Source organism: Centruroides vittatus, unplaced genomic scaffold (assembly GCF_030686945.1).
Source record: "Centruroides vittatus isolate TY-2023 unplaced genomic scaffold, ASM3068694v2 contig_7, whole genome shotgun sequence".
NCBI classification, from domain to species: Eukaryota; Metazoa; Arthropoda; class Arachnida; order Scorpiones; family Buthidae; genus Centruroides; species Centruroides vittatus.
Window position 1 is genome coordinate 3,394,164 of NW_027122442.1, and position 13,134 is coordinate 3,407,297.

General features: G+C 32.3%; 1 protein-coding gene across 2 annotated transcripts in view; it reads left to right on the forward strand.

Moving 5' to 3' along the window:
• LOC136980484 (coronin-2B-like) overlaps positions 1-13,134 on the forward strand; it is a 56,763-nt gene that overhangs the window by 2,157 nt on the left and 41,472 nt on the right. The window contains exon 2 of one of the 2 annotated variants that reach the window (XM_067276602.1): positions 4,011-4,058. The exons of the other annotated variant lie outside the window; for it this stretch is intronic. Within the exon in view, the coding sequence (XP_067132703.1) occupies positions 4,011-4,058 (48 nt within the window). The remainder of the gene's footprint in view (positions 1-4,010; positions 4,059-13,134) is intronic. 2 annotated transcript variants of the gene reach the window in all.

Sequence of the window (13,134 nt, forward strand, 5' to 3'; positions counted from 1 at the left end):
TTTTCTGTAATAGCCAAAAATCTTTGCATAGATTGAGACTTCCGTATATAGATGAAAATTTTCCAATTTTTATTTTATTTATCGGAAGATTCTCTCATCTGTATTTTTTGTATTTATTTTATTTAGTTTCTCTCAAGACTTTGAAAAGAAGTTGCCCAAATTTTCCTTCTTTAAAATCCAGTTTACATTATATAATAAGAGGTACTTGGATAATTGTCTGGTGTCAAATTGTTTAAAAGTTGTTCGAATGATGTGATTTTTCTATACAGTTATGGTAATTTTCAGGTTTAATATATGCAGTTATCTGTTTTTGGTCAACTATCAATAATGTTTTGTTGTTAAGAGGAATTACTGAAAAAAGCTATTTGTGATGATGTCCCTTAGTCCTAATAAATAATCTCTTTGCTCATTATTTCTTTGTTTCACTAAAATCAGTTAAAATGTCAGTCAATATATAAAGAACAAAAGTAAATTGTCATATAATTTAAGGTGTTAAGGCTCATTAGATGGAAGTGGTGAAAAATGAAAGGTTTCATTCATGATTTGTTACGAAGTTCTATATGGCATGCAGAGGCATAGCTATGGGGTACGGTGGGGGCGGCCCGTCCCGGGTGTCACCCGTGTAGGGGTGACACCTGGTAGGCCTACACCTAAAAAAAAAAAAAAAGGTAAAGGTCAACGGCTCACCTTCCATGACATTTTCTTCGCTATGAGGAGGAGACGCCACGAGAGCTCGCACCAGCTGAAAATCTTACCATGATTTATTCTATAAATCTAAACTCGTACGTCGTGACATCGCATACTCAATATAGTGTTCAAGTTGCTCGAGTGCGAAGATATTACAATTCAACAGTGTTTTATAAAAGAGTTAAAAAGGGTGACACCACGATATCCGCACCGGGTGTCACCCATGCTAGCTACGCCACTGATGGCATGCATCAAATGATAAAAATTGCATGATGCATAATGCCAACTGGACTTAAGATTTTATTTTATCCTTGTTTTTTATTTTGTTATATAATGGCCAGATCAAAAATTAATTTACTGATTATCATCTAAATTAACTTCTTTTTGAAATTTCTTATTTTGATTTAATTGCTTAATTTTGATTTTTATAGACAGAAGATTCTGTCTTTGCCTCTTAAAACTTAAGCCAGACAGTTGGTGGTCTCATATTTATTTAATTTTGAGAATTATTTCATTTTGAAGCATTTTTAATTTTTGAATATATTAAAAAAAAAAAAATGAAAATTAAGCAATTTTGATAAAATCTTAAAAAGTGATGTAACTATTGTCAAATAACTTTAGGTTAATAGTCATTGCACGTATAATGCAATAACTAGGGTTTCTCAAACAAGATCCCAGTTGTTTTTTTAACCTGGAAAATCCCACAAATTACTTAAAAATTCACTTTTTTCTTATTTTGTGTTAAGGTTGAGGAAATTTTGCAAATAGAAAGCATAATTAACTCATAAACTGTCAGAATACATTTGTTTTTAATAATTTTAAATTTACTTATTAGTTTTTTAAATTTTTGCTCGTTATGGCGTGTCACAAATGGTCAATAATCAATACATGGATTATTTGTGGCAGGACTCTGAAAATTCTTTACTTATCAGAACCTGTAATATCTGGAATAATTGTGCTTATGCTGTCTTAATTTTTAACCATGCACAGTAGCTTCAATAACTATGTAATGCCAGATTGTGCAAATTAGGCAAGGATTCAAACGAGTATGAAGTTGTTTGCAAGTATGAAATTTTTCTTCGTAAGCCCAATTATTAAAGACGAACGAACTGTCGAATTATTGGGCTATAAGCATACGCTATAAGGCTATAAGAACTTAATAGTTGTTATTATATTCATAATAATTAACCCAATATCAGAATTAAAATGTTTTTGAAAAAGAGGATGTTTAGGAAAAGAATCTGTTATCAGCTAAGATGCTGATTCCTTGAAGAACTTGACAAATTGGATATCCTTGATTTGATGTCACTAGCCATTACAAAAGCACAAAAAAATTTTGTTTTATATTTATAATTTTAGTTTCTTGTCATAGTGTGAACAGCACTTTCCATAGACTTGGAATTTATTGCCTGAAATTTTATTCTTCACTTCTACAGCAATATCTTAAAACAGAATTTTTTTCTTTTTCTAATGCAAAAGATGTATTGTCTTGGAATCCTTTTGGTTCATTTTAAATAATTGCATTAACAGTTAACTTTGATCAGATTAATTTGGCCTTTGTTTATAATTGAAGGATTTAACTCTTTTCACATTCCATTGTTAAATACTTCTATTTTATTGACTTAAGTGTATAATCAATCCTAGGCTATTTACAAAATATGATGAAAATCTCTGCACATTATGAATGTTGTTTAATGTAGAATGTATGATCTTTCATAGAAATTTGTTTAGTTATTATTCTGCTGAAATTTTATCATCATATCTTCTTTCTGTATATAATATATAAACTGCAGATGTAATGTATATATAAATCTGGTCTCTATGGAATCTGTAGCACCAAGCCCTAGAAGTTATAGAATTTTAGAAGCTCTAACTTGTGATAATGATGATTTAAAATATACTTTGATTATACAATCCTTGAACAATAGTGTAGAATATTTTGTAATTGTTATGCAAAAATTATTCTGGTCCTGATATAATCACATTCACAAAAATATTATTGCTGTAAACTTTTAACAATTGACAAATGTAATAGATATATTAAAGTATTTACACACCAAATATCATAAAAATATTTGCATAAATTACAAACTTACATCATTAGGAAGTAAGGACATACAGAGTGCAGTGTTAACAGCTTTTTATTTTTACTAGTGCTTTCATGTTTTCAGCAAACTTGCATCGTCAGGTGAATGAAAAATTAAAAAGAGAATACACTGTTCTAATATAAGTGGAACTCATTTAAAAATTAAAAAATCATTATGAGCATGCTACAAAGTTTGATTATGCTGGATGTTATGATGACGTGCAGCATATGTGTGGATAGACCCATGCTAAATGTGTGTTAGCAGATGTATATCACTGTTTAATTGTTTATATAGGGCAATCCACATGCTGAGCAGGTCAAGTGTGGGAGTATTGCATGTCTCCAAGGTTGTAAGGAGAGATTCCCATATAAATACGAGTTTCTGGTCACTGCAGAATTTGAGTAGTGTTGTTTGAGCCCATAATGGGTTGTAGTTCTTTTCAAACACCTTTTTCTGCAAGCTCTATGATACCCTTTCCTTTCACCACGTCATCCTGGTGCTTGGCTAGGCAGCTACAAGCATTTGTGTTGTCTCCCAATGTACCTTGTTCATCGCCATTATGAGATTCTCCTATGACACAGCACAGATTCACGATTTTTTAAAGGTGGAGAATTAATCTCGATCATTGCAGGTGAGTCTGTGCAAATTTGGTAGGGGAGACATGGGCAGGAGAAAGTTATGTTGCCTGAATGTATGGAAAGGGGTTTGCGGTATGGTAATGGAAGTTGAACTACTGACATTGCCTCCTTGTTGCGTAATGTTGTGCTTGGAAATAGAGATTTCCTAACTATGTTATGAACATGCATGAACTTAGGACATGAAAAACCAGCTGTGTGTACTGCCAAATTGATGGTGTTTAACTCAATATTTACAAGCACTTGCATTGATGGTAATAAGAACGTTCTTGTAATAGGGGCAGTGATAGCAGCATCTACATATCATGAAGGTTGGAAAGTGTCATCCAGGATGATATGACAACATATACATGTTTGGTATATTCATGGCAAAACTTTTATGAATTATAAGAAAAATAGTGTATTTGCTTACAGGTTTGCCTCAGATATTGCAAAACCTCTGTTAGGGTTTAAAGGTTCTACTGTAAGCATATTGTAATCAAAATGAATGAGATACCCTAACAAATTTAAATAATTATTACTTACTCTGTTTTTTTATTATTTAATTTGATTTCTTTATTTTATTTCTTTTTGTCACATTTTATTTTTTGTATCTGAACAGCACTGTGTTCCTGATTCAGCCGTGACTGAAAAATGTTCCTATTCCCAGGTACGATATATTCTGTATATACTGTGTTTTTTTTTATAACAAATCATTTTAATTTGTGTTTGTCTAAGTTTATATTTGTTTAACTAGAGCATTTAATTTGTTGTTTTTATTTAAAACCTGTCTATCACTATATTTATTATTGGGAGTTTAATTTTCTGAATGAAGAACTGCAAAAACATAACAAACTACACTGTTACCATACTAGTTCTCTATGAAAGTGCACAATTTGCAGTGTCCACAACAAATTAGTTATTTTAAAGTCTGTCCAATTGAAATATCATACTGAAGTTTTTGCAGTTATTTCATTAACAGTTAATCTAATCATGTCCAAAATTGGTAAGCAAAGTAACAAGAACGATCTGACAGATTTTGAGAAAAAAAATTGAAACTTAATCTCCAGATGAAAAAGACAGCAACATAAATTGCTGCTTTGATAAGTCAACAAAGTCGAGTACAAAGTAACCAATAATCAGAAGTATGCCATTTTGTGACTTGCTATCAAAGGGAACAAGTCAGTCAAAAAATTAAGGAAGAACTTGCATTGTCTGTTTGTCAATCTACCATCCACAATGTGTGCTAAATGCTGTAAAAATTGCATTTGGTCAAACAGTTCTGTTTCCCTGCTGAATTCAAAGCATAAAAAGGCTCATATGGAATTCCTCAATCATTTCTTCAATACTAGTTATTGGCATAAAGTTATCTTTTCCAATAAGAAATTCAATCTTGATGGTCTCTACTGCTACAAATACTGTTGGGCTATTCAAAATAGGTTTTAAATAGCAGATCAATGATAGTTTGGAAGTCATTTAGCTACAGTGGGCTCACAAATCTAAGGTATAAAAAACTCCAAATAGAATCTCAACTATACTTGAAAAACTGATTGTAGGATCAAACTTTCTGTTTTTAACAAGACAATGTAACATTCTACATTTTTAAGTCCACCAGAAACTCCTTCAAGCACAAGAATATTCTTTGAGAATTGGCCATTTTGTTTTCCTGACCTGAATCCAGTTGAGGATCTATGTGGTGATTTATGCCATAAAGTTTATAGCAGAGATAAGCAATACACCACTGTTGCAGATTTGACAACTGCAATCCTTGATGCATGGGAGGAATTGGACATTACATGGTTACAAACCCCCTCATGAATTCAATGTCGAGTTGGTATTTTGAAGTAGCCAAAATAATGGAGGTAAAACTAGCTTTTGAACTAGTTTAGTAACAAAAAAAGATAAATGGGATGCAATTCTAATGCATCCCATTTGTTACCTTTCTAATCTTCCATGATGAATTGATTTTGATCCCTTTTGTACTAAAACTCAGGTACACTTCACATAAATTTAAACTAGGATAGGGACATTGCCAACTCTATCATATCATGATAGAATTGAGGCAGAGCCAGAAAGCTGTGATCCTTACACCTGCTGTAGACAGAAGAGGTAATCTTTATGCTTGCTACCACAGAGAGGCGATTTAATAGTCTGCGCCAATTGCTTTGTCCTGTTTTGTTCATTTTTAGCGCACATTTTCTATTAAGTGTGCACAATGCTGCTTTTTTATTTTTGCCCCCTAAATTTGATTAAGTGCACTCAGTCACATCATAGAGCATGGACATTGTCACTGACCCCACCATTCTGAAACAAAATCATGAACCCCCAATTTTTATTACATTTTTGAATTTCTCATTGCAATTAATGGAAAATAGCAAAGCATCAAAATCAGTCCAAGAAATTTTGAGAACAAACTGAATTCTATAAGCCACACTGATGTTCTAGCAACCTTGGGACAATGCATGATGTTGCTTTGTCATTCAATTTCGCAATGTCACTTTGTCACATGTGCTCGTGCTAGCAACCTTATATTTCCATAAACAAAGTTATGGACACCCATTTTTTATTATATCAGTTAACCGAAAAAGTTTGTTGTTATATAAAGTTACTACTATGATCATTAATTATGTAGTACAGTAGAGCATCGCTTATCCGACCCCCGATTAACCGACTTATCGGTTAATCGGTTAATCGACTGCTTTCTAGTTGGCAAATTCAAATGTCCGCTAGTGATGTGGCGTTACAATATTTGGTTATGTCTTGGCTACTTTAATATTATTTTGTTAAATTTTTGCATGTTTTAGCTGGCAGTACTGGCTCGACCATGAAAGGGAGGCTAGTATTTAAACCAGGCCTAATACAATATACTAATAGTGTATTTTTTCATACTTTTCGGTTATCCGACTTTTCAGTTATCCGACCAACCCAGTCCTCAATTAAGTCGGATAATCGATGCTCTACTGTATTCCTGTAGATGATATGTTATTATTATTACTGTTCAAAATTTAGATTTTCATAGCAATTTGTTAAAAAAATTTTAACAGTACTTGTTTACAATAAATGAGGAAAAAAGTTGTCAAAATATCACCTTCAAGTACAGTTATTTGAACATGCTTACTTTATGAATTTAAATTTGGGACAAATGTTGTATAAGCTTCCAGAAAGATATGCACAGCATTTAGAGAAAGAATGGTTAGTGACTGCCTAGCCCGTAAATGGTATAAAAAATTTGCATCTGAGTATTTCTCTTTTGAAGATGTTTCTCACAAAGGATGGCAAAGTCATTGATAATAATGAATTAAAGAGTGCTGTTGAGCTAAATTTGACTCAATTGTAGACAGCTTGCAGAGATTTGTTGTTGCACACAACAACAATGCACTTGCATTGTTTGGGAAAAGTATACAAACAAAATAAAAAATGGGATTCCACATGAACTTACAGCAGAAAACAAAATCTAGAGATTTTCAATTTGTTTATATCGTCTTTCTTATCAGAAAAGTCAACTGGTTTTGGACGGATTAGTGATGTGCGATGAAAAATGGATTGTGTTAACACTAAGTGATTTTATCATCTTCCATAGAACTTGCACCTTCCACATCAAAACTTAAAATTCATCAACAGAGATTTTGTTGCATGTTTAGTGGGATATAGTAGGTATCATACATTGAGCTTTTATTCTCAAACCAACAATCACAAGGAAGTTTATTTTGCTTAGCTGCAATGTTTGCACGAGAAACTTTCCAAAAAACAGCTGGTGGTGGTTAATTACAAAAGTGTGTTGTTTCTTCAAGATATTCCAAAATCTCATACTTCAAGAATAACTTGAAAAAAAGCTCCCTAGCACTTCTTGAGAAAAATCTACCCTACCCACCATATTCACTAGACCTCACCATTTGATTTTCACATTTTCTTGTCATTTAGCAATTACATGCATAACCAACAATTTTGAAATCAAGAAGAATATCTAGAAAAGGAGTTGATTGATGATTTTATTTCTAAAGACAAAGAATTTATAAGAATGAAATTTATAAACTTGTTTCTCATTGGGGAAAAGTTATTAATTGTGGTGTATTTATTTTTCAGAATAAAATATCTGTTTTATTTTTATGATGATTTTAATTTTGTCTTAGAAAAATTACATTAACATTTTTGGTTACCTGATATTTTGGATTCCTCATTGCAATTAATGAAAAGTGATAGTTTTATCATAATTGATTAATCAGATTTTGAGGGGAAAACAATTTTGTAATTCACATAGAAGAGGCTCTGCAACACTGCCTCAAATATGAATTTGTTTTGATATTGTGAGCCTGCAGGTTTTGAGGGCGTACATTTTTGAGTGTAAGGGGTTCATGACCCGCAAGTTCCCATGGAAATCGATTGGATGTCGTCTTACACATCGACCAGATTGGAAGAAAAAAAACCCAAGTCATTGCGCTTCGGCTAATTAGTCATCGAATGTTGAGTGACATCATTGTCTTGTTGACATGTTGACTTGTCGTTGGCACCGAGCCAACGACAAGCGTATAAAAACCGATCGTCTCTGGAAGTTAGGGGTGATCATTCCAGGAAGGTCTGAGTACAGTGTCGCCCGTCCCGGTCCTGTCCGAGGAAGAAACAAGTAGAAGACATAAGACTGATTCCAGCTTCCATAGTCCAGAAGATTGTCTCATACTGTCATCGGACAGCATATTAAGGTATATCGACATGCAATAACCTTTGTAAACTCTCTCCCGCAACGGCAATAGGATTAACACATAGCCGTCTTAGTTAGAATCTGTAAACTTGCATATAGTTGCATTCAAACGTATGTTAACTGCATTTAATCTCATAGTTAATCGTAGAATAATTTGTAACTGCCTTTGTATTTTATTCTAGTTATTCAATAAATGTTTTGTTTTGTTAACCTGTCTCCTGTCACTCTAAGGACACCTGTCAACTTACTGACGCACCTCCCCACTCACTTTTTGCCCTCCTAGCCGTCCGGAACGACAACAAGGTCAGGTTTTACCAACTCATGCAGAGTAAGTGGTCAGCGAGATTTAACCCCGGACCCTCTGCTTATTTCACAATATTGTTAAAGTTATTTACAAATACATTAGTGTGATATTTTCAATTGGGCAGTCTTTATATGCATAAAAGTACAAAGTTAAACTGGTACTAGTAAATTTTGATGTCATTATCAAGTACTGTTCTGTTAAATTAATATTTCTCCCAGTATTCAGATATTTAAACCTTTGAGAAAACATCTTCCAAGTAGAAAAAGGATTTCCAAGTTCAATATACAGTAAATTCAATTTGCAAGAAAAGAAAGTTGCACACTTAAACTTTAATAATTTTATTTCCTCATTCATAATGAATTAGAAAGAAGAGCTACATTGAATTATAGGAATTGGGAATAAATATTTTAACTCAAAAAAGAATTTCAATGTACTTTTTAACAATAAAATTATTGCTTTTTACAATTATTAGTAATATACAATTACATAAAAATTACAAACAGTAATTTTTATGTAATTGTATATTTTTTGTAATTATAAAAATTGTCTATTAAAATGTAATTTTTATAATTATAAAAATAATATTTGTTATACTTTCTCTTTGGCTTAGCAATCAATTGGTCTCAGACTCTACTTAGTGATTAATAAGAGGTCATGTAACAAATTACTTAAGTACTAATATTAATGCTTAGAAATTGTAATAAAATTAATCAAACATTTTTCTGGAAACTTGATTTGCCTAAAAATGTCTGCTACAATCAACAAAAAATATGATGTAATGAATGTGTGAAAGATAAACTGAAAATTTTTATCATCATATTCCATCATATTGTCTTTAATTTCTATGACCACCTTGTAGGTCCAGTGCCCACAATTGTATTGGTGAGTTTCCTTAACATCATAATGTGATAGGTGAAAATTTATATTCTTTCCAAATTGCACTATTCTGTGACACATTCATCTTTTTGTAGCAATCAATATTTCAAGGATAATTTTACCATGCTTATGGTAAGGTGGTTTCACACCTTGCCAACTGGTGGGCTGCAGCAAAGCAAGAATCAGAAAGAAAAAATGTGTGTGTATATATATACACTGAAGTGCCAAAAGTCATGGGATAGCAATATGCAAAGATACAGATGGCAATAGTATCGCGTACCAAACGTATAAATGGGCAGTGCATTGGCTGGGCTGTCATTTGTCTGCCAGTGATTCGTGTGAACAGGTTTTTGATTTGAGTATAGCCGCATGATTAGAATTAACAGACTTTGAACGTGGAATGGTAGTTGGAGCTAGACAAATGGGACATTCCATTTCAGAAATCATTAGGGAATTCAACATTCCAAGATCCACAGTGTCAAGAGTGTGCCGAGAATACCTAATTGCAGGCATAACCTTCCACCATGGACAACACAGTGGCCGACTGCCTGCACTAAATGACAGAGACCAGCGATATGTACGTAGAATTGTTAGTGTGAACAGACATGCAACACTCCGTGAAATAACCACAGGAATCAATGTGGGACATATGAGGGAAGTGTCCATTAGGACAGTGCAATGAAATTTGGCATTAATGGGCTATGGCAGCAGAAGACCGACTCGAGTGCCTTTACTAACAGCATGACATTGCATACAGCACCTCGCCTGGGCTTGTGACCATATCGGTTGGACCCTAGATGACTGGAAAACCACATTTTTCTGGAAACTTGATTTGCCTAAAAATGTCTGCTACAATCAACAAAAAATATGATGTAATGAATGTGTGAAAGATAAACTGAAAATTTTAAAATTAGATTTTGAAGACAAAGAACCCAAAAAATTTCTCTACAGTTTTCCTTAGGAAAAGTTTGGTAATGATAACTGAAATTGTTGATCAAATTGTATCGAATGATCCAGATTTTGATAGAATGCCAAAGCAAAACGAGGCATTTTGGATGCTATCTTCTGCTACTGATATTTGCTTAAGGAAAGAAAAAGAAAGCAACCGATGAAACTACATGACTTCATCGCAAAAAAACAAGAATTTTAGTAGAGCCAGGACCTTCTTCACAAAAAATTAACTTTACATTTCTGTGCGCATATGTTTATGTGTTATTTAACATATATTATTATGCAAAAATTTATATAAAAATAACTTAAAATTATAGTAAAATTTGCTTATTTCTTGGTCGCATGTTCCCCTATCCCTATTTACTCTATGTTAAAATGCTCTCGTTTAACGTTGTTTTGCTTAACGCTTTGTTGTCTAGGAACTCATCCTCCACGTTAAGCAGGGTTTTACTGTACTACCAAAGTGACTAATTTGTGCCTGGAATATGAATGACAAATCAATTTGGTGTCGTAAAAGGAAAAATTTATTGAAAAAATATCAAAAGATCTTAAAAAATAAAAAAAATCATATTTATATTACCCAAATTACCTTATAATTAGCATCTGCAAAAGAAAAGTTACTTCACATGCCCACTAAAAGATAATTTACATTGATATATTTATTTTTGATAAATAATAAATATTACTACCAATTAGACTTAAAAATAAATATAAAAATTTTAAACAGCAAATAAATATTGCATATGTTGTGACTATGCACAATAACACAGAAAAGGTTGAGACTATGATATGACTCAATACACTTTATTGTTTGTTTGGGAATGGGTACATGGTTAATGGTGAGACATCAGTATAGCTATAGCGGGACAACAATCCAATGATTCTCTAGTCTCATGACTGGCAGCTAATTCCTCTTTTTCCCTGTTGAGAGACACCCTAGTTGTCACATCCCTCACAGCATAATCAAAATGGTGTCCAGGACATGTTTGTACAAAACACTCATGGCACTTAATGTATTAAGAACAAAGATAGGAAGCCTCTTCTCTCCCAAGAATGAGAAGAGGGTAGAGTCAGTTCTAAATGATCAAGGATTAAAGGGTACCAACTCTAAGGAATCAGAAACTGTTTGGTCTCTTCAATAAATATTTTAAGTGGTATTAAAAAAATTTTTAATAAAAATTATTTTTATTCTTCAAATATTGAGGAGGCCCAACAGGTTCCAGCTCCATAGAGTTGCTATCCTTACAAGCAGTTGTCATTCCCATCCAGGGAGAGCTTTGCAGAGCAGAATAATTGAAAACTGGTTATGCAGAAGCCTAAAGGTTCCATAAATATCATATACATCCTTTTTGTTCTTTAAATTTGTATATTTTTATACATTCTCTTTGTTGTTTAGAAAAGCACTAAATTGATATAAGGACTTTCCATGCAGTTATGATGCAGTTTTCAAAATAGATAAACTTTCTTCTTTATATATATATAATATTTGGGTTGCAGTTACTCTTATTGAAGACAGTAAGAGTAAATACAACCCAAACATTTTAAAATCATCCTCTCGTCCAGCAAATGGTTGAGATGGTTGAAAATTATTACAAAACAATTGGTTCATCGTCTACAACAAGCAACGTCTTTATCTAGCCAATAAAACGGGCATTTTGTAATATTATAGCACTACTTAATTTTGCATTATGAGCAAGTATAGGACACATACTTAGAGGATTTTGAGAGTTACTTAACATTATTACTACATTTTAAAATTTAATTTCTACATCAAGTTTTCAAACTGGTATCTAATATTTGTAGTGTTATACGATGAGTCCACTTTTTAGATCAATTGGCTCTCTTCCATCATGAAGAGTAAGCAACTGAGTGAAAAAGCCAGCAGATGAATCATTCTGTAAGTAAAGTTTCTTCTTAGATGTCAAATTGGAGTTGAAAACCGTCTGCAGAGAGAGGACATTTTTAAGCAAGCTTTAAGTTTATAACCCATTGTTTCCTTTGGAATGATGTACAGTGTTTGATGAAATTGTATTGCCTTACCCAAAACTAAAACATTGTATATCAATCTATTATGTTCCATAATAAAAACTATTTTTGAATGTAAATTGTTAGTAAATTGTCTACCCTTTACATTGTAAAAAGTTTTTCAAATATCAAATTTCCCAAGCAACATTGAGTATCTCTGCTAGTGTGATTATATCAGTGTAATCATTGTTTCTAGAGAGAATGATTTATTGAAATATTTAAGATCAGAGTAAAGTGTAATATTGTGTTAACTACAATATAAACTACAAAGAATTTTTATTGAGTGTAAATATGCAATTGCAAAATAAATGGCTGTTTTCACATATTTAGTTTTACAAACATTCTATGCATTTTAATGTCCTACAAGAAATTCTCATGTGAGTAGGAAAAAATTAATTTATTTTAATATTTAGTGCACATAAATTATATAAAATTGTTTGGTTTGGTGCATGCAAAAAATTTAAATTTGCAGGCTAGCATTATCAATATAGTCAAACCTTGTTAAGATGCCAGTTTGTTCGGTTATGAATTTGATGGTTTAGTGAGATTGGTGGTCTATCAGAAAAAGTTTATAACATTGCATGGAGAAAAATAAGTTTATTTCATGTATTACACAGTATACTGCAATAAATTAAGCAAGTTGTGAACTGAATAAGGTATACCAAGAAGATGAAAAATGATTTAAAACTAAAATGTCATCATACTTTGCCATACCTAACCTTGTCTTCCTTGCACAAATGACTTTTTATTAGAGGCTATGTCGCTACAAAATTATTTGAAAACAGTTTAAAACATCCTTTGGTGACAACCTGAAAAGTGAGTAATTAAATAAAAAATTACATGGTTCAATTAAAGTGGCTGACAGTATTTTACATATTTAAAACTCATGATTGA